The following is a 23632-nucleotide window of genomic DNA, read 5'->3' as shown; positions in this document are numbered from 1 at the left end:
CCTTCTATCAGTGTGTTCTCTGGCACATCAGTGGAGAGAGTTGTACGGCAATTTCCTCTGTGATAATAGAGTCTTGTGATGGCCTCTGGTTTCATGTCTGCTGCCCTTAACATAGCACTAGACACATAGTAGAATCCACTACTAGGTACAAAATTGAATTAGCAAACTATTCTCTGTTTCACTTCTGTTTGATGAACTTATTATTCATTATTTAAGTAAAATTTTCTTCCTTATTATCCTTGTTAATAAAAAAGAGTGCTTGGAAAAATGGTAAAAGGACAAAATAGCTTCATGAATTAAACACCTGTTATCTGCTGGCCATTGTATTGGATACTTTATATAGTAATTTAATACATTTCTCTAAAGCCTTTGTGACATGGGGATTATTCTTTCACCCTACACCAAGAAATGGGAGTCTTAGATCATAGGGTTCTTGTGTCTGAGGCCATACAGCAAGTTACTGGCAGAAGGAATATAATCCCCACGCTCCCCGCCCACCTGCATCTTCAGCTTAGATTGAGTGCGGGTGCTATGTGCTCCCACAGCAGCGGCTCTTTCCATCCTGCACCTATGACACTGTATGCGATTGCTTAGTATCCTTCTCCCCTGCCCAGCAGGACTTAAGAACCATGTCTAATTGCCTCATATTTGCATCCACAATGTCTGACACACAGTAGGATCTAATAAATATTTGCTGATAAATGAATAAGAATCCTAAACACTATGCTCTAAATGTTAAACCAAAAGAACTCTGAATATTTTCATGTATTATCTCTTTGATGGTCATAATCTTTCATTTCAGACACTGAAATACTAAAAACCTTGAAAGTTCAGAGAACAGCCAGGATCATCAAGCCATGATCCCATGACCAACCTTCATTTCCTGGCTTCCCAGTTCCTACCACTCCCTCTCCTTAGACGTCACTGCCAAGCTTACAGCTCCAGCATAATAGCAATTTTGGTGTGGAGTGGGGATGTGGGGAGAAAAGAATCACTGTCACAGATGCCTTGGGCACTTTTCCCCTTCTCCAAATAACAGATTTTATAAGACACCCACAACACGGCCATACACAGGCAGTGTATACAGTGGCTAAGAATATTCTTCTGAAATTAGAGGGCTCAAATTCAAACCTTGGTTCTGGCAATTACTAGCCATATGACATTGAACAGATTTGTTTATATCCCCAAGCCTCAGGTTCCCTATCTGTAAAATGGGAATAAAAAAGGTTTAGTTCATAGAGTTGTTGCAGTTAAATGAGGTAATGCATTAGAAGTATCTATGACAATGTTTTTACATTGAAAACATTCAATCCCAGCTAGTAATAACAGTAGTAGTAGTAATAGTAGTAGTAGTAGTAGTAGTAGAGGTCATGGTGCATGCCCACAACTCCCCATTTTCTTCCCAGTAACATCAAGAACAGAATCTGTGAGGATTCTGCCCTCACAATTGCTATTTCAGAGTCCTGTCTTCCATAAAGCAGTAGATTTAGCCAATGAGCCAAAGATCCTGATAGAATGAATGACTCTTGATTGTTTAATTTTGTTAACAAGTTGACACATGACAATTAGTCTTTGAGAAATAACTTTATATTGTTGTTGTTTATTGCTTGCTGCAATAACATGATCTCAGATAATGATTACAGAAGAATCTTTTTACTGTGTTCTTCTCAGAAAATGAAATTCACCACAGGACAGATAGGAAGCAGGTATGTTGGTCTTCCTCTTTTTTCTCTGAAACCTGGAAAGAAAAATAGTATCTTGTGCAGCAAAAGAATATGAAATGTTATAACTTGAGTGATGGAAAGTCATGTATATCAAAAAAACTGTTAGTGGTAACTATGTTTTGCTTTTCATAGATCCAAACCTACTCCCTGTGGAGGTCCAGGTCTCTCTTCCTGGACACTGAACATCCTTGCTATATCTACTCAACATTTTGTTCCTAAAGTTTGTGAATTCATCTTACACAAACTGCAGGGAAGAAGAGATCCTTTATACACATTTTTGAAATCCCTAACATATCACTTTTCTTTTATGTAAATACTGAAGCAAGAGACTCTTAGAACAGCTTGACTGAGGCCTGTCTGCCCATCCCAACCCCCTGCTCTCCCTGTCAAAATTCATAGATTTGGTTGCCTTTCCTTCCTGGTCCAGACATCTGACTGTAGTAGCGGAAGTGTAGAAGAGTGGATACCTTTAGGTATTAAGAAAACTGCTGGGACAGTAAGAGTGTGCTAGCACAAATGCAGCTGTGCCATCCCATAAGGAGTGAATGATACTCAGAGAAACATTACAGGACCAGTACTGGGGTCTGTTAGGTGTAAGGCATGGGGGATGAGCCAGAAATTGACACTGAAGCATGAGAAGGGAAAAGCCAAAACGACCAAATAAGTAACCAATACATTTAGCCTTTGATTGAGATACAAGTTATTACCTTTGGTGAATTTTACTTGATGTTTTTCAAGCAACCTGACTTTTGGCTGACAATTTTGGACCCTAAGAGAGAAAAAAAAAGAAATAAAAACACATAGGAAGACTTTTGAGAAACCTCCATACTGTTTTCCACTGTGGCTGCACCAACTTACATTCCCGCCAACAGTGTATGAGGGTTTCCAAAAACTGAAAATAGAACTACCATACAACCCAGTGATGCTATTCCTGGATATGTGTCCAAAAAAAAAAACCCACTAATTTGAAAAGATACATGCACCCCAATGTTCATTCATATCAGCATTATTTACAATTGCCAAGATATGGAAGCAACCTAAGTGTCCATCAACAGATGAATGGATAAAGAAGATGTGGCCTGTATATACAATAAAATGCTACTCAGAGATTAAAAAAAAGAATGAAATTTTGCCGTTTGCAACAATAAGAATGGACTTGGAAGGCATTATGCTTAGTGAAATAAGTCAGACAAAGACAAATACTGTATGATATACGCATATGTGAAATCTAAAAAAACAACAAACTGGTGAATATAACAGAAAAGAAGCAGACTCGCAGATATAGAGAACAAACTAGTGGTTACCTGTGGGGAGAGGGAAGGGGGGAGGGGTAATATAGGGGTAGGGGATTAAGAAGTACAAACTATTAAGTATAAAATAATCTATAAGGATATATTATACAACATGGGGAATATCATCAGTATTCTATAATAACTATAAATGGAGCATAACCTTTAAAAATTGTGACTTACTATATTACAGACCTGTAACATATAATATTGTGCAGCAGTTCTACTCCAATAAAAAAAATGGAAAGAAGAATTTAGGACATTATTATTTGAATTTAGAGAAGCATATTGTAAAGTTTTGTAAAGAAAAGTTAAACCACTCCAGTGTTGTACAGGAGACAATGAACAATTTCTTCTGGTGATCTTGGAAACAGACACCCCAGCCTTTTACAAACTGCCAGGGAATTCATCTCTTCTTTTATGTGGTCTCAATGCATACACTCACCTGGATAAATGCTAAATGTTACTAATACCCTCTAATGAAATCAAGCATGTTTTTCAAAAAACTAGTAGTTTGTGCCAAAAATGATTCCCAGATTAAGAACTCACTCAGAAAAACAGAGGGCTCTCAACCAGAATGAAAGCTCTGTGTGTGTGTGTTGTGTGTGTGTGTGCCTGTGAGTCCTCATTTAAAGAAGATGAACCGCGGTTCAGATTAAGTGACATGACCAAGACTGCTAGCATAGAACCTATGATTTCCTGACACCTTTTCTTACAGCATGTCGTCACCAAGGAGATGATGCCAAAACTCTGTCAGACGTCTGCATATTTAATTGTGTAGCGATTGTGCTCTTGGGCCTCAGCCTGGGAGACATTGCAGGGAGGAAGCGGGGTCCTAAGGGGAGTTCTGGTTTCTTTTGTTTGACCAGGAATACCAGTTGGATTTCAGGGGGAAAAGAGCTGGAAGTACCTCTTCCTTGAAGCAGGCTTCAGGCCCCTGGGCCTGGCAGCACTTCTTCACCACATTCGTGAAATCCACCAGCAATGACCGCAGCTCCACCCCTGTAAGTTCAGGCTTCAGTTTCACTAAGTTGACAAGAAACCTGTGACCCAGTGATGTCAAACAGAATTAAGTTAACGATTTCTTTCTGCAGCGCTCTTCTCCAAAAAGCTAGTTATAGAATCATATGTCTTAGGAATCTCCATTTGGGTGAATGTAAAAAGTTAAAATATTCCACTTTTGAAAGGATGTCCTGAAACTTTCCTGTTAAACACATGGGATGGATTCCGTTATAACAATCTTTGGAGAGTTACATAATCATGGACAAAATTGTATAAAATATGGGAACATGTAGTAAGTCTTCAACATGCACAATACTGTAGAATATGTGACTACGTTTGATGTCTCTAGAAAATTCATGTCCAAAACAACACCTATTCCCCCTTCCTCAATAACTGAATTCTGTTTCCACTCCACTTGATACAGACACTGCTTAATCCAAAAAAAAAAAAAAGATCTGATTCCTTGGCATTTATAGCATTGCCTGAGAAAACAAAAGCAAAATTCCTGTTCCTCTTAGGCCTCTCTTATCTTCAAACATTAAGAGAGATTCTCAGAGCAAACATCTATGACATTCTCTCAAGAAAATCTGATTCATTATGACCCTTCTAGGAACTTTTTTATGGCTACTGTTACCCACCTTTTCAAATCACAGTCTTTTGGACACTCTAAGGCTCTAGCAAAGGAAAAGACTAGCTAGGTTTTAACCTACAATTGGGAAGACTGGACAGTTTGACAGAAAGAACAGGATTATAACACCAAAAATCACATATCCATTACAATAAACCTTCTCATTAATATATGCTATGTCTTCTGGCTGTAGAAAAAGGTGAACAGTAGAGAATGTCTGTACCTGTCTTTCTTTCTCTGGAGCTCCTCATTATGAGCCTGACACAAGTCTATGTGAAAGGTAAATAAATCTTGAGAGGTAGATGGAGGCACATATGTCTTATCGGCTTCCAAGTCCTCAAAGCAGGACCTTCTGAAGGCAAAGCTTGTTTTACAACATTGGTCCACAGCAGGGTTGATACTTCGATTTTCATTTATTCCACATAACTCTCCAAGAACTAAGTCCACCTATACCAATGAAAGTTGCAATGGAGTTTTGAAATACAGCTAGATGAATTGTTAGTTTGTGCTAGTATCACTGTCAACTTAGAAAAACCCATGCATTTGTAACATGCAACAACGTGCAAAGAAAAGTAGAGGTTGGGGTCCTAAATGGCCTTATAACAAAAATGCAAGCCATAGCAATTTAAATGTCTAGAGATTAATTCTTGTTAACATATATACAAATTTGTGATTTTGAGCAGAGAGCTGCAAACAGCCAACTGAAAATAGCATCAGGACACTGTGGCCCTTAGATTTAGTCCCCTTCTGGGATGTCCCCCACTTACTGTCCACCCAGACCTAAAAAGGTGCACCCAACCCGAACTGGGCTGGAAATAGCAATTCTCTTACTGACCTAGTGGGACAAGAGAGAGAATTTATCCCGTTACTTAAGATTATGAAGTTTTCTCTATCATTCTGAAATAATTCTATGATTCCAAGTGGTTTGCTCTAATAAATTGCTTCTAATATAAATAAGAAGTAATAAAGATGATTTGGAGAACCCCAAGCAAATATTTAAGACTTCTCTTTTGCTTCTCAGGATTTTGACACAGTAAGCCAAAAATAAAACTTGACCTTCCTTGCTTAACAATCTTGAAAACAATGAAGAGAGGAAGACTGATAATCACTATAAATCAATGGGTGCAAAAACATCCTTTTTTTTTTTTCTTTTAGGAATAGTCAGGCACATGGGCCAGGCTCACCAAATTATCAACGCAGGCAAACTCTTCACTCAGTGTACAGCAGGTGGTCAAAGCTGTCACCATTTCCTTGCCAAGAAAGGTCAGTTCTTCAGTGGAGAGCTGGGGGACTAGCTTTGTGAGATTGATGAGGTAGCTGAAAGAACATTTGTCTGTTTGTTCTGAACAAAAGCAGGTACCCATTTTCCCTTGTCTAGCCCCCTGAAGTCCCAACCCTGCCAGGCTAGGGACAACCAACATAAGGACAACATGAACCTCAGCTCTCTCATAAAGTGGTAGAGAATAGTCTCTTCACTCCCTGTTTTCCTGCACGTGCCTCCTAGATCACTGTATTTCGATTTCCTTCTAACTTCAAGATAATTCAGAAACTCTCAGATTTGCCCATCCTTCTTCGCCTGTGAGTATAGGAGCTCCTTGGTAGAAAATATCTTAGCTAGTATGTAAAATCCTGCCTGAAATCCCTTGAGCAGTTAATAAATATTTCAAAGGGAAAATTTAATAGATACATGTTGGAAAAGGATAATCTGAGATGGAGGAAACAAAGATATTTAATGGGCTGAGTTCTCAGATAACAGCCCAATTGCAGAAATAGTGAAAATATATTTTTTAAATTGTGTTTTGTTGTGACTTGAAGATGTTTGGTTTCAACACGCAATACATTAGCATGGTAATTAATTAAGAAAATTCAGAACAAACTTCATATTATTCATGAATGCTCACAAGAATACTTAAAAATGAATATTAAAGTGTTAAGTATATCCAGAATTATTTTTTTTACTCAATAAGAATTATTTCCTTAAATAATTCTTCCTTGGGAAATTATAACAACCTGAAGTTTTCTCCATCCCACCCCACACCCCTGAAATGGGGTAAAACCCATTTCTAGCCTCATTTCTGGTAATGGCTTAATATGACAGCTCAATGTGCCATCTTGACTTTTGTGTTTTTATTCTTTCCCAGAGTTTATGAACTTGTCATAACTAAAAGACTGAACTAAGATTTTGACACTTTGTGGCACTCTTTATTTTATCCTGGTCACCATTGTTAACCTACTTGTGCAAACAACTTACTGGTATTTCAAGTCATCCTTCCCCAAAATCTGAAAATGTGCACATTCTCGCTGTACTATCTTGAGGCTTTTCTCAGTTGTCTCATTGAATTTTTTTTCCTGAAAATACGAACAATCATGTTTATGAACATTTTATCTAAAATTTAATCATAAGCTTCAAGTCAACTTGTCTAATTGCTTTTTTAATTTATATAGCATTTTCAAACTCTAATTATCATACACTACTCATTAAATTGAGGGTAGTTTTTATATATGTAAGAATTTGAATTTTTTAAGTTATAGTTATAGATAAGGCTTTTGCTAAATTTGAAAGCTCAAATTTTTCATTATCATTACCTTGTAGAGGTATAATTACCTTATAGAGCTTTCCAGTCTGCAAAGTGAAATTCAAATCTGATGTTGACAATGATCATATTTTTTTTAGAAAAAAGTGACAAGCTGTTTATTTTTTTATGTATATATATATTTATTTAGTTATTTATTTTGGCTGCATCACGGCATGTGGGATCTTAGTCCCCCGATCAGGGATCGAACCTGTGTTCTCTGCAGTGGAAACCCAAGTCCTAACCACTGAACCGCCAGGGAATTCCCAGACAATGATCATATTGATTCTCACTTTGAAGTGGCCAGAGAAGTTATCTGGACCTATGAAGTCAAGTGGCTTGCCTAGAATCACCCAGTGAGTAAGTATTGCTACAGAACATTTTTAATCACGTGTATCTTTTTTATATCTTCTTTTTCATCACTTAGAATTGGAACTTAAAACCTCCAATAACTGTCTTCAAATATTTGACAAACTCTGTCTCACGTGGCATAAAATTGGATATCTACTAAGTGACCACTAGAGAGAAAACTACACACCAGTGGATGAATGCTGTGGGACGAATTGTGTCTCCATATAATAAAAGGAATTTTCTAGCACTAAGATTCATTTAAGGATCAGGAACAGACCTCCTTGTTTGGAACAGCGGTAGAGCTGGATAAAACTTAAGTCTTCTTACTTCTTGCTCAAATATGAATGGGTGTAAACTGGCATTTTTGGCAAGTGGAGGTAATTTTTTAAGTAAAGCCAAAAGCAACACTTATCAAATGAATGAGAAACAAATCAAGAGTGACAAATAATTAATTTCTTTAATACACAAAAAGTGCATATGAACTGATATTTTAAAATGCTAATTTCAACAGGAAAATGGGTAAAAGATGTGAACAAATTGTTCACAGGAAATTTATAACTACAGTAGCTAAAATCATATGGGAAAAATTTAACTTCATTAAAAAATTAATTAAAATTTTAAAACATGCTCACTATTTAGCAAAGTTAATTTCTATGTGCAATGTTGTTGAAGGTGGAAGTAAAATGAGCATTTTCAAGCACTGTTATAGGATTGTATGCTGGTAATAACTTTCTAGATAGTAACCTGGCCATTTGTATCAAATATTTTTTATTTTAAAGTCTATATAATTTGACCTAATAATTTTCCTTCTGATAATCTGTCTAAAAAAATAACCATAGGGCCTCCCTGGTGGCGCAGTGGTTGAGAGTCCGCCTGCCGATGCAGGGGATACGGGTTCGTGCCCCGGTCTGGGAGGATCCCATATGCCGCGGAGCGGCTGGGCCCGTGAGCCGTGGCCGCTGGGCCTGCGCGTCCGGAGCCTGTGCTCCGCAACGGGAGAGGCCACAACAGTGAGAGGCCCGCATACCACAAAAAGAAAAAAAAAAAAAAAAAAAAAAAAATAACCATAAATATTAATAAAGATGAATGGAATGAGATACTTAGGGTCACTTATAAATAAAATTTTTAAAAAGCTAAATAAGTGTCCAAAATGTCAAACATACAGTATGAGAGCATTTAAATCAATTATTATGATGGAATACCATCATGTAAAATAAATACATTTTTTAAAGTCTGTTTAATAACATAAAATGTTTTTTATGCCAATAAATAAAAACAGATCCAAAAATTTCTTAAGAAAGTATTATTCCAATCTTATTTTTAAACACACATATAAATATATCATATATGCCTAGAAAAGATGAAAAAATGTTAATTATAGCTATTTCTTGGTGACAGAATCAGAACATTTTTCTTTTTTTCTTTGTAAATTTTGATACTTTCCTAATCATCTTTAATAATCATTTATTATTTTTACTATAACAAAAAATTGAATTGGCCCAAGAAACTACAGAGTACATAAATAAAAATATAAATGTTTAACGGGAAGAATTTTTTGGATCAACACACAGGATTTGTAGTTCAAAACATTATGAGTAACCCAAACCGATGACGTTGGTCTTCCCCATGATCAACTTACACTGAATTTAAGGTAGACTCAGATTTGTCAATCACATTTTCTACCCTCTGAACCAGAGTGAAACTTTGATAGTTTTTAAATGTTTGTTGTTTTATTTTGTTTATTTAATTCTCTGAGCCTACTAGGATGGAACTTACCGCATGTCTGTAACAGTCTGGAGGGTTTTTCGTGTTGCAGCATTCTCTCAGGAGATCCTCATACACTCCAGCAATTCTTAACAACTCTGGTGTGGACAGTTCTGGATGTCTCCTTGAGTATTGATAAAGAAACCTATGATGTGTAAAATATTTTGTATATTAGAACTTCGAGAAAGAGCAAAACACCAAATCCTGCTATCTTTTACTCTAGAGAGATCTTCTAATACTGAGTCTGTCTTCAAATGCTAAGTTCCTCCTCTGGTTTGGTCAGGGAATGATTTAAGAGGACATTTTGACAACAGGAGATCATTTTACAAAGGTTCTCTTCCATATTATGTTTTAAACTAACGATCCTTTTACTTGGAGGGATAGAATGATTAAAGGTATTTAGCATTCATTGTTAGAATGATTTAACCCATCAAGCATCAGAAATAGTAGATCATGCCACCAATACTTTAGAAAATACATATCGAGCATAATTCTGTTGGAAAATGCATTCAGACCTCCATCTTGAGGTGGTGGGAATATGGATTTCTCCCCACTCCCGGTGCCAACTTGGGGAGAGATTGTGGAGCAGCCTTTGCTCATTCCTTCATCCTGTCACTTGTCAAATATGGGAATAATCACTCCTGCCACCCTAAGTCATTGGTGAAGGTTTCCTTGGCCTCGGTGAAGTATATGTGGGTGTGATTTGGGGAGAAAGGAAGAAAGGGAGAGAGAAGAGGCTAACACTTATTAAGCCCTTAGTAGGTGCGAGGCACTGGATCAAGCTTTGTGCATAGGAGACCAAGATAGGCTTCCTACCCTTTATAAAACACTTTCTCATTTAACTTCACTTAACCCTCAAGATAAGTACTATTTTATAGCTGAGGAAACTAAGTCTCAGACCAGTTAAGCACCTGGCTCTTAATGGAAGTATAAAATTTGAACCTAGGTCCCATAGGATGCCTACTTCATTCTTGTTTAAACCAAGCTGACTCTCTGCTCAAAAGAGAGGTGTTTTCTTCAACTACCTCGACTGTGCTGTTTACCATATTCTTCATAAAAGTACCTTCTCTATTCATTCAAATTAAGTAAAAATGATCTATGTTTTGAGAGAGCAATACCTCACAAGGGTTCTCCAAGTCCAAGGGACTTTTTTTAATCTCTTTTTGTTTTGCAACCTTTTCCTCTTGCTTAATCTTGGTTTTTCTGACATCATCTCTCCTGCTTCCCCACCTGCCTTCTCAATCCCATTTGTGGGATACATTCCCATATCCTAAAGCAGTGGTGTTTAACCTTCAGAGAATCAAGTGATCCCCTTAATATCTCATGTAAGCCATGGACCTTTCTCCAGGAATAAAATTACACCTAAAAACACACCACCAAAATATTGCAAAAAAAACCTCTGGGAGCCGACCCTAGCCTGACAGATCCACTGAGGTCTTGCATCAAATGTTTGCAACCAGAAAAACTGCACCTGAAACATTTCTGTCTCAGCATGTTCATTGCTGCTGTATCATTTCTCCCCAGGCTTCAAACCTTATTTTAGTTGTCATAGTGATGTTGATGGAGATGATGAGGACGAGGATGAAAATTGCTTCCATTTAGCAAGCATATGTCAGGTACAAGTGAAACGCATTGCATCTATCATTTAGATTAATTTGACTTAGCATCCATGACTCATGAGAAGCAATAGAGCACAGTGGTTATAAGAGCAGGAGTTTGAAGCCACACTGGTTACATTTGAATCCTGGCTCCACCACATATTAGTTGTGTGATTTTGTAGCAAGTTACTTAACCTCTGTGCCTCAGTTTCCTGGCCTGTAAAATGAGGATAATAAAAGTGTTCTAACCTCAGAAGGTCATTCTGAAAATTAAATTGGTTAATAGATAAGAAGCACTGAAAATTTGGTAAGTATTCAATAACTTGTATCTTCAATCCAGACCTCCTTCCAGAATTCCAGGTTCATATATTAAATTATCTCATGACATTCCCAATTAATTACCTCACAGGCACCTCAAAGTCAAGGTGGTCAGATTCAAACATATTCTCTTTCCCACAAAACATTCCCCCATACTTCCCATCTCATTGAGTCTGAAAACTACTTACCAACCACCTAAGCCCCAAACTGGGATTCATTCCAGATGAAGTTTCTAAAAAACAAAAGTGATTTTGTCCTTCCTTATTCTTCAGTGAAAACCCTTCAGTGGCACCTCGTTACTTAACATGCCTGTATGATCTGACCTATCTACCTCTCACTACCCTCCTTTCTCACTGCAGAAACCCTATTCACAACCACATATACACCAAGAAGTTTTACACTTCTATCCGTGCTCTACTCCTTCTGTCCAGATTACTAAAATTTCTTCCAGTACCTCCTTCCCATCAAGACTTTCCAGGGTCCCCAGGGACTTCCTCCCCTGTCTCCACATTACCTATCATCTAGTGCTATCAGAAATTAAAGAGCATTTCTTGCACTCATTTATTTATGAGGCTATCTCTTCTCACATCACACTTCTTATTGATGAAAGCTTACTGGGGATAAGAACCCTGTCTAACCTAGTAAAGTCCCTGGATTATATTTTATTACCAAAATATTTGGAATGAACAAATATTCTTATATGAATTTTATATATGATTACCTAAAATACAGAGAGGTTAACTTTTGTCCCACTGACTCAACCAGGACTCACATCTAGTCCTTTTGGCTCCAAGTCAACTAGTCTTCCCCTGAACAGCTGGGCAGCTCTGTAGGGGGAGGGATGGTAGGGTAGGGCAGAGCATGGAAGGTAAACCTGCAACTTCTCAGGCCAGACCTCCTGGGATCTAATCCCTACTCTGCCATATTTTAGCTGTGAAACTTGAACAAGTTACTTCACTTCTCTGTACCTCTGTTTGCTCATCTGAAAATTGGGAGAAATCACACTTATTTTGCATGACTGTATGAGAATTAAAATAAATAATCCATATAAAGTACTTAGCCCATTGTCTGGCACATATCAAGTACTCAATAAATGTTAGCCATCACATCATAACACAGTTGCATTTTCTTAAAATCATGTAAAAAGACTATAATCGATAGCCATGACTCTTAAAATTAGGTGAGACCCAATACTTATGTGATTTAAATGATCCCTATTCCTTCCACCCAAGTTAGCCAAAATAGGTCAAATCCAAAGTTTCTGTTTTCCTGATAAATGTCAATATAGAGTTATGTTACTCAGCCATGAAGTTCTCTTGGTCAGCATCTCGTTCCTCACACACATTTTCGCTTTCAGTAAACTTTGCTTCTCTTAGGGGTAAGTTGTTTGGTCTATCATCTTTATTTGAGTAAATTATGCACTCGCCGCGCTCTGGTATTTTCTTTTCACAGCACTCTTTGATTTTGCTGGAGATGGAATCTTGTTTTGAACAAATATGGCTCATAACCTTGCTCTGTATCAAATAAGAATGGGAAATGACTTTATTTTCACAATATCTTCAGGGCTGGATTTTCCTTCAAAAATCAATGAAAAATCAACCATGTGCATAACATCTGGACTTGTTTCATCAGCCAATTTGATAGATAATTAAATTTTGTATTGATTTAATACAATGAAATTTCATATTAAGGCAAGCTTTATTTCTCAGGATTTTAGATGATATAATTATGAAAAATAGACTCATAAGTTTACATTCATTGTTAAGTATTAATCTTTTAAATACTTTACCCCTACTCCACTGGTGTATCAGCATTTTAAATTCTAAATGCTGTTTCTTTCCCATGAGAGTTCATCTGTACTTTAATGAGGGCCACCAAAGACATGTTACTGTAATATCTATAATCCTAGATTTCTTCTCTTATGGCCTGAAACCATATCACCAGGTATATAGTAGAAACTCAAGAAATATTTGATAAGTGAATGAAAGAATGGTAAACAAATGAACCACTACAGCAACTACCAGATGAAGGCTTCACAAACATAAGGAGATATTCTGCTCATTGTTGTCATTTTCCTATAGACATTATTAATTTGAAGCTGTTCAAATTATCAAATAATGTACAAAATAGTAAACCCTACTCTCTCCCCTCTCCCTACTCTCCTTACCCAATTCTGACCTCCATATAAAGTTATGGGAATAAGGGAGAAGGTGAAGTTATCTTGGTTACACATTAGTTGGATAATTTTTTAAAAGCTAGTCTAGCCTCTAGTCCTCTCTCCAGACGCTCCAGAATTAGACTGTACATTCCTCCTACTCTCTGTCCTAGCATCCCATGAACTACATTGAGTTCTGTCAAAGCACCAGGCTATTCCAGACTCTCTGACTTTGCTCAAGCTGTTCCCCAGCCTGGAATCTTCTTCTGGGGAACACTGAGGATAAAGAATGAGATGAAGCTCTAGGCTGAGGTGAGAAATGGAAAGGAGGCTGGCACCATGTTTCCAGCAAACCGCTTAGAACAAGGGAGCCCGTCTTTGCAAACATATATACATTTCCCCTAAGGCTATCATTGTTCTAGGCAACGCATCTCTTATTGTCTGAGAATTAATTTCTATTTTGAATAAATTACAATTCTATTCCTCTTATTTCTACATAAAACCATCAAAGAAAAGGATATTAAGAATATAATATGATCCCTTAGTCTCAGCTCCAAACTTCAGGGGAAAATCTTCAATTATATCCTTTCAGTACATTAAATTTAATATTATAAAACCAACATCTCCATAAACAAACAAACAAAAGTAAATAACAAGTGAGATTGCTTTTCATTGAAATACAGTTAAGGACAAAACAATTCTTGGTGATATCTACTGTCCACTACTTGAAATAAAATGTACATATCTTCATATTCTAAAATTCAAGTTGTCTAACATGATGTTTCCTTGTGAATTTAAAACAGTAAGACTAATTAACAGTCACTAAGAAAAGCCTAATTTCAACTAAGAAGTTGGAATATTTTTATGAAATTGTGTTACCTTCGTATGCATGAACAACTTCAACTAGGTCAACAATATATTTACCAGTATATGTCATTAGAGAATCACTTTAAAGACTAGAGTAAGAGTTATTTTAAATTAACATATTTAGTTATCTGGAAAGACTGTTCCTAAGTAGCCTGAAGAAACTCAGAGAAAGCAGCTCTTAAAAACATAAAGATGAATCATTTTCTGAGCCTTACTGTTAATTTCTAATATAGCTAAAGAGTATTTGCAATATTAAAGAAAACTTTAGTCTGGCCTAAATTAACGTCCACAAATTCTAAATTCCTGGAGTTTATGTCATGTGCATTTAGTCATATAAAATAGAATCTGCTGAGTAATCTAAAAACAATCCCATGTATAAAAAGTTCCAAAGATTTTTTGGTCTTATTTGTTAACATTTTATTTTTTATTTTATTTATTTTATGTTATTATTTAACAATTTATTTTCTGTTGAAGTATAGGTGATTTACAATGTTGTATTAGTTTCAGGTGTACAGCAAAGTGATTCAGTTATATATATAACTGAATATATATGTATATAAAAGAATATATATATATATATTCTTTTTTCATATTCTTTTCCATTATAGGCTATTACAAGATATTGAATATAGTTCCCTGTTCTATACAGGAGGTCCTTGTTGTTTATCTAGTCTATATATAGTAGTGTTATCTGTTAATCCCAACCAATTTATCAACATTCTGATTTTATTGTGGTGAGTAGCCACACATTAAGGCAACTTCAAAATAAAAAATAGCCACCCCCCAAAATCACCATTTTTACCTGGTTTTATAGAATATTTACCCTGCCATGGATGCACTGCACAACATCCCCTTCACAGCATCCATCATATTTGGAAGAAACATCTTCTAGGAGGGAGATAAGTTCCTTAAATTCAATCTTGGGGAATTTTTGACTAAGTACAGCAATGTTTCTGGAAATAGAATTGATAAACCACTAAAACAACTTGAACAGCAAGTAAGGCAAGAGGGAGCTCTTTGCTAATACAGTACAAATAGCTGCAGTAAGCATGTGGTACCCTTGTTTTTTTCACTGATGGTTTTACCAATGTTTATACATTGCATGGCCCACATGATCATTTTGAAAATCCTAGGTTGATATTTTGAGTCCTAGATCAGGACTGGGAAAAAAGGGGCCTGAGAGATGTGCCCTCTTCCATAATTGTTATAGCAAAACACTTCTTTTAAGGACCACCATTTCCTGTTGTGAGCCCATGGCTGGCATAAGGTATTCGTCACAGAATCCTTTCCTGCTGATCTATTTGAAATCTCAGAATTTTTCACAAAACATTGCACTAGCATCATTGCTAGTTGGTTAGGGTAAGCATGTAAAATAAAATTTATCCCTAGAGGGTAGTCTCCTAGTCATTAAAGTCAAAGATGGATGGATAAGTCATGTCTAAAGCACGTGAAGGTTTTAAAACTCAGGTTCAGAACTCTTAGACCCACTCAGATTCCCAACTAACCAAAAACTAACTCAGAAGTAGTCCTTTTTCTCTCTGGGGTCTCCCCACCTTGCAGGTCTTCTCTCATCCGGACCTAATGTCCTGGTCTGAGTAATCCACCCAGACTGAGGCCCACCTCAAAACCCTTGAGGAACTAGGAAGAGTATAAATAAAAATTCATCAATGATTTAAGAAAAATGGGACTTAGACAAGAAAATACAAGTAGAAACAAAATACTCATTATAAAACTCACATAGATTTTAAGATTTGCGGTCCAAATTTCATAAGTGCCCCACAGACATTTTTTTGATAAGAAGATAATGCTTTTAAATATTGTATGAAAGTTTCTGCCTGAAGGATAAAGAGAAATTCTGTTGAAGCAAGAGCAAAATCCCACTATTCTCTTATTTCTTAACCACATGTCAACCAAACAATTCCAAACTTTGCTCAGAAACAGAAAATTTTGAGGTTTTTATCTCAGGAAATGTACATATCAAAATATAAATTTGTGGCTTATTATAAAGGTAGGGCCAGTCTTCCCAATGACTGAATTATACTTGATGGGAAGATGAGTGGTGAAGAGTGCTGTGAGCTTGTCCATCTCTATCAGGGTGATTCAGTTTTATGGGTAGTCAAAAGAGGACTTGTCCAAGATAGAAGATAAAATGTCATTTTTACCCTGGTTATTTACTCACTAGCATTTCCTTCCAATTCACAAGAAAGACAAAGCCAGAAGAGAGACCGCAGAAATGGGCAATTGTCTTTCAAGGGTCTCAAGTAATAAGAAATTTAGATCAGTAGCAGGTGGCCAATGGGTTGAAAAACCACTGAAAGTGGCAGGAGAATGGTTTTTAAATGGTAAACAACTCTTTCGCTATAATTTAATTTTAAGTAAAGATCTACAGTTTGGGATGAATCCTTGTCCTTTTAAGAAAACAAATGTAATACCCACCTTTGTTCGAAAGCAGTTAGCTTTTTCTTGTTCTTCACAACATGTTTTAGTCATCTCCTCAAAACGAGTGGCAGCAGTAAGAAGTGTAGGGGCAAAAACAAAGGGGTTCCTCCTGGAAACTTCGTAGATATAACTATAAAAGAAAAAAGGAAGGAAGGAGGGAAAGGAAAAACCAGGAAGGTAATGAAGGAATGGTAAACAAGGGAAGGAAAAGAGAAGATTTAAAAGGACAAGAAGAACAAGTTGTGAAAGTAAAGGTGAGAGGAAGAAGGATATCCCATTACTGAAATCTTCAATGGAAGGCAGCGTTATCAAGTCTCCAATAAAAGTTGTATCACTGAAGTTGCCAACTCCCAAAGAAGAATGATGATTTCCATTCTAATCATGAACACAGGGCTCTGGCTATTCTTTTTCTTCTGCTATCATGCCAGATGGTCAACATCTCTTCTTTTCAGGTTCAAAGAACAGCTACCTATACACACTCCATCCAAGATTCGGAGATCATAATCAATTATGTTCAAACAAGCTTTGTGGTTTAAGCTTTCCAGAAAAAGTCTCTGCTTCTACAACTACTACACTACTGAAAACAGATTTTTGCTAAACATCCATTGATGTAATGTTTACCCTTAGTAAAAGCTATAACTCTCCATTGAGAGACTATATTATTTCCTCCAGTAGAACTTTGGTGCCATGCACACCCTTCAGTTCTGGGGCTCACCCCATTAGAAAATACACAGCACAATGAAAGGATCTTGAAATCAGGTTTCATATCTTGTTCATCTCCTCAGCAATGACCACAGAATCTGACACACAAATGCATGTTGAATGAACTAAATGATCAAGAAACCCAGCTATGTTCCTTTGGAAGAGATACTGGATTTAGCCTAAGAATAATTCTTCAATTAAATCATTTTTCTACTAAAATTAAACTTACTTGTTTAGAAAAGATTCTCTGTTATTTTTATAAGTCTGGCATTTCTCTTCAGGATCCAGAGTAGGGAGAGGAGGCAAAAATCCTACATCAGCTTTCTTATTATGGAGAAAACAATGTTTTCTTTCAAAGTCAGCCTTATGGCAGCAGTGTGAAAAATTATGCTTTTGTGGCAGTCCCTCCATAGTACATATATTTTCCAATAAAACATCATTCTGGACAACAGAAAAGTAAAAGACATTTTTTATTCATTGTGACATTTTTCAACCATCTGAGATGATACAATGGAGACAATGAGTGGTGAGTGTCACCGTTTGCGAAAGAGATTCCCAAATTTTCCCAATATTACCAGCAGAGCATCTTTACCCACACCCTTGACAACCATCCCACACTTTGGGAAGTTTTCTCTATCCTATCCTGAGGCTCTTCAACCTCTTCCTATTTCTCTACTGCTTACATTTCTCTTACATAATGGCTTTTTTCCTTCTCTTCCAAGGTGACATGGTCAGAGTGTAATGTGTTGGTGAAGTATTTAGTGGTAATATTTAGTAATAGTTTTCTAGAGATGCAGATGGTGACTCTATTGGGAGGAGGCCAAGAAAAGGGAGTGTGACAGCAGAGTACATATTGAGAGAGGCAGGTAAGGAAGGTACCTCTACTTCCATGCACTTTGCCAGGCTATTGTCTGTCTTCCTGCCTGTATACTTACGGCGTGGACTGCAAGCTCATAACCAAGTCCTCCTGTGCATCATTACACAGAATTGCATCTCCTAGGAAAGTGCCTTACCCTAAATACTAAAGTCAGGCAAAATAAAAATGAGGGGCCCAGGGACTTCCCTGGTGGCACAGTGGTTAAGGTTCCATCCCTGGTCTGGGAAGATCCCACATGCCACGGAGCAACTAAGTCCGTGTGCCACAACTACTGAAGCCCACGTGCCTAGAGCCCATGCTCTGCAACAAGAGAAGCCACCGCAATGAGAAGCCTGAGCACCGCAATGAAGAGTAGCCCCCACTCACAGCAACTAGAGAAAGGCCACGGGCAGCAACGAAGACCCAACACAGTCAAATTAATTAATTAATTAATTAATTTTAAAAATGAAAATTAAAAAAAAAATGATGGGCCCAGATTTCTCCTTCCTGACACCGAGAGATGATGCTTTTAGAAATCTAAGATCTGCACTCACCTCCCTCACCATGATTTCTGCTATGAGCAGTTCCTATATTAATTGTTTCTCTGGGTTATAGATAAAATTAAAGTACATATTTTGAACAGAGACTCTCATCCTGCCCCAAAACCACATTTGAGTGGCGATTTAGTAGAGATGGCAGAAAATAGCACTCCTCAGGCCCCTGTACATTTTAGCTCTTTTAGTGTCCTTCTGGAGACATAAGCTTTTGGCCACTATGTTGGTACATGGAACTAACTCTTCCTTATTCCCAAGTTGGCTTCAAGGTCCAAATTCATTCAGGCGGAGGAAGAATTCGTTATTGGAATTTTGTAATGAGACTAGCCAGATACTCATTGTTGTGGGTTGAAAAATGTCCCCCAAAAAGTTATGTTCAATTCCTAATCCCCATACCTGTGTATGGGACCTTATTTGGAAATAGGGTCTCAGCAGATGGAACCAAGTTATTGAGAGGGTCTTATCCAATGTGACTGCTGTCCTTATAAGGTGAGGAGAAGAGACTCAGAGAGAAGATGGCCATGTGATGACAGAGGCAGAGATTGGAGCGAGGTAATTATAAGTCAAAGAATGCCAAGGATTGCTGGTTACCACAAGAAGTTAAGAGAAAAGCATTCAAGAGATTCTTCCCTAGAGCCTCTGCAGGGAGCGCACCCTACAACACCTTTATTTTAGGCATCTGGCCTCCAGAATTGTAAGAGAATAAATTTCTGTTGTTTTTTTAAAAAAAGTTTTTTAATTAAAAAATAAAAATGAGGGCCATATAGCATCTCTCTTTTTATATTTCCAAGGCAAAAATTCTCTCAGTGTTGACAAATAAGCTTGTTTGTTTAGGAAATGCAAACAATTTACTTACAGCTAATTTTGAACACTCTGGGAGTGTCATGTCAGCCAAGCATTTATCTCTGTATTCTGTCATGGCTTTTACCAACATTTCTACTTCTTCAAAGGATGCCTCCTGAATATATTGAGCAAATGCAATGGTGGTGCTGCAACAGTCCACACAGAGTACACAATGATGACCTGCAGAATTTCGATTTATGTCCAACCAAAAACTCATAGGAACACCCACTTGCAGACTAACCTCAGGAAATTATCAAAGTGTGAAGGCTATAAGTTTTACAACTTCTTGACAATAAAATTGCCTCATCTGAATTTTATGATTAACACTGTATTTATTTTTTGATATGGTTTATATTTATTTACATTACTTTTGAGAAGCATTAATATTACCAGATAAGCTTATAGTAAACACCATCATCATCAAAATGAGTTTAGAGAAACTCACATATATCCAATATTATCCTCTATAAATTTCTGGGTGATATTGACATCATCTGAAAAGCAAAGATATTTAGGTTATTATATATCCTGGTATTTTAACATTTTCCCAGTAAATAACTATATGTGATAAATATATAAAGTATAAAGTAGATAACTGATGGTAGAAAATAATTTTGGCATATTTAACATGAAGAAGAGACATCATATGAACCAAATATTAGATCTTAATCACAGTTGATTACGTGCTCAAAAAATATTCATTAAGTTGAATTGACTTGAATTAATCTCACACTGACCAGACTTTAGATTTACTATTGATGGCTCCCCAGCCACAAATGTCAAATACAAGCACCATTTCCCCACTAAGTGTCATGTATGACTAGAAAAGTAGTATGTGGGTTCATTGTTAAGTGATATAATGCTACAACTCTGCCCAACAAGAAATACCAGAGCTTGCTGGTAGTAGTACAGATTGTAGTGCTAGTCAGACACAGGTATTTAAGTGATCTCTGAACTAGTCTAAAATCACTGATTCCCTCCCAGTGAGCATATACTTCTCAGAGCACATTTATATTTGTTCACATAGACTATTTTCATGGAGTCCTTACTTTTGCAAAGTATTGTGCTGGATACTATGAGGCAATCAATGATGACTAAATCTCCCCCTGGACCTTGGGTTCTTAAATACTTTCATAGTGCAGGTGACTCATGAACATGACTATAATACAATGTAGAATCTATATGACATTCTAAAGTAATGTGGGTAAGTATATGACAGGAATGTTTTATGATCTCTGGGTGAGGAACCAGAAAAGGAATATAGGAGGAGGTGCATATGAGTTGAGTCTGAAAAAAAATGTACAAGATTTCAGCTAGCTGAGAAATAAGGAAACTCATATTTCTATGTGGAGAGAATGATGTGAGTAAAAGCACAAAGGTAAGAAATCCTGGGATGTCTTTGGGGAAAGTCAATTAATCCACTCTGATGAAAAAGTGGGTCATAAAGAAGAATAATGGAACCTAAGATAGAAAGAAACTGGGTCCAGATTATGTAGATCTTTCATATAAAGCTGAGGAGTTTGGGCTCCAACTGGAAGCCATGAAGAGCCACTGAAAATGTTTATATAGAATAATAATATCATCATTTCTATATACTAAGAAATACCAGGCAGGTAGTGGTATGTCTGATATGCTGGGATCTCCCACAGTGCCTGGCAAATAGAAACTGATGAAGACTATTTGTCAAATAGATGGATGGAAGAATGAATGGATGGGGTGGAAAAAGGCAAGAAGCCCATTAGGAGACTTTTACAATTATCCTACTGAGAAATCAGCAAGACATGAATTTTGGTAGGAGTAGTGGAAGTGCAAAGGAAAACATGAATGCAAAAGATATTGGAGACAAAAATCAACAGGATTTTTTAATAAGTTGTTACAGGGGCAAAGGATAAGGAAAACTCAGGAATGACTACCCTTCTTCAAGCCCGGTGACTGGGCTCACTAGCAGACACTGTAGGGGGTACCAAATTAAGACACAATCCACGTCTTCAGGGCCATGGCAACACTTACAGCACCTTGGTGCAAGGTACAAAAGTATGCTCCTTTCAGACAAGAGGGATTACAAAAAGACACCTCTGAACAGATGAAATTCAAAATATTCCACCTTTGAGCAGAAGAAATATAAAAGTCACCTTTTTCTCCAGGCTGACACTGCATCAGCCAGGCATGGGGAATGTACAGGCTTGGGGAGATTTACAAACTGTACAGTTGGAAGAAGAAAGGTCCTGCATACTTTTATGGTGTTTACCACCTAGTTGGGATATACATTGAACAACCAAAGGTTCCAGAAAAATCTTAACTCATATCTAATGTTCCACTGTTACCATACACTATACACATCTGCAAGAAATACTAATATTTTCAAATCCAAATTATATCTCTCAGCAACATTTCCTATACTACCATAAGGCCAGTGACCATTTGCTGGGTGTGATAACTGTCTCTGTCTATAGATAGTGTAATATGATCACCAAAATACAATATCTGGGAAGGTTAGTTCACGATATCTGATCAGTATATGTAAACTAGGGAGAGGGAGAAAAAAGCAAGTGAAAAATTAAATTGAAAGAAAACAAAATTAAAAAATAGAAATTATCCCAACTTAGTCATTCCTTAGGTGATATACAAGTAAATTTCTTACCTACATCTTGAGGCTTTGTGGGCAGGGTTAAGGATTCAGTCAAAAAGAAAAAGAAAAGAAAACCTGTAAGTTTTAACTGTTTCATTTTTTAAGAAATCACATTCACAAAAGAAACTAACGTGACTGAGGAAAATCAAGTTTTTATATTATTCTTTGACACTATTAGTAAAAAAGTAACTTGTTTAACCTATTTCTCATATACCTCATATTTGATTTTTATTTGATCACTCTGCAGAATTTTTTGCTAATTATTAACTAGGAAAAAATTATCTCAGTGTTTCACTGGAAAAATCTATTGAGTTAGAAAAAAAGTCCACAGGTTAAGTATGCACAATGTCTAGCCAAATAGACAACCAAAAAAAGAAAAAAATCTTGAAATATTGCAAATGCTAAAAGAGAAAGGGCAAGAATAAATAATTCACCAAAGATAAACATAACTAGAAAGCTGCTAAATTTTGCTGATAATCAAAGGAAGTTAAATTTAAAATATATAATTTTTATATATTTGATAGAATTAGAAAAAAGAAAAAAATTAAGATCTAATTCTGGTAAACATATAGCAAAACAAGTACACACAAAATCAAAACTTCTGAGAAACAAGTTTATAATAAGAATCAATACACTAAAATGTTCATGTTATTTCAACCAACACTCAAATTATGGGAATCTATATTAAGAACATGATTCTAAATATGGAAATATTTTTAGTACATTATATAAAAGAAGAAATCTATTTCTTAATTATGTCTACTAAAAGGACCTGAAAGCAGTAGCAACCAAGTAGCTATTTGGTGTCCTTGGAGCACATTTTATGTCCACACCTTAGGTTTTAAACACTCTTCTCTACTATAAGAATCCTGAGCTTCTTAAAGAAATGAATAACTCCAGGGCTGATCCATAAAAATTATAAAATAAGCTGAGAACACCATGCCAGAAACTAAGGAAATTTTCAAAAACATATCAAAAGAAGATAGAAACCAATGGGACAATTTGACAGTAAAGTAAATAATGACAAGAATGCATTATAACTCATTAAATTTAGGGGAAAAAAGAATTCATGAATCTATACCAATACTAAATTAAAATAAAAGTCGAGGAAGGAAAAGCTCTTCTCTATATAAGAATGCCAACTGATAAATGTCAATAATCATTTGTAACTCTCATAGTAAAAACTGATTTAAGCCAGTATCATAAATGGATGCTAAAGTCACTGGTGAGAAATTATCAGGCAATGACATATTTACAGTTTCAAAGTATAACTCCATAGATTACTTATTAATTACCAAGGGGAAAAGACATCTTTACAGATGGATAAGTAAACAGCAGTA

General features: G+C 36.4%; 1 protein-coding gene across 2 annotated transcripts; it reads right to left on the bottom strand.

Annotated features, from left to right (window-relative positions):
• Positions 1-1333: 1333 nt before the first annotated feature.
• On the bottom strand, positions 1334-22389 carry AFM (afamin; the record flags this gene model as incomplete). Of its 2 annotated transcripts, none has more annotated exons than XM_081224838.1 (15): positions 1334-1738; positions 2432-2493; positions 3924-4056; positions 4867-5090; positions 5828-5960; positions 6895-6992; positions 9344-9476; positions 12547-12761; positions 15093-15222; positions 16007-16104; positions 16706-16838; positions 17640-17851; positions 19677-19809; positions 20109-20157; positions 22305-22389. In XM_081224838.1, the coding sequence occupies 14 exons, from the start codon at positions 22387-22389 to the stop codon at positions 2458-2460; spliced, it is 1812 nt and encodes a 603-aa protein (XP_081080964.1). In that variant the 3' UTR covers positions 1334-1738; positions 2432-2457. The 2 variants fall into 2 exon arrangements, with proteins under 2 accessions (XP_081080964.1, XP_081080965.1); XM_081224839.1 differs by having other exon boundaries at positions 9344-9455.
• Positions 22390-23632: the final 1243 nt, after the last annotated feature.

This window comes from Mesoplodon bidens, assembly GCF_964165515.1.
Source record: "Mesoplodon bidens genome assembly, chromosome: 1".
NCBI lineage: Eukaryota > Metazoa > Chordata > Mammalia > Artiodactyla > Ziphiidae > Mesoplodon > Mesoplodon bidens.
The sequence above is the reverse complement of the archived record's forward strand: the minus strand, read 5'-3'. Positions and strand labels throughout refer to the sequence as shown.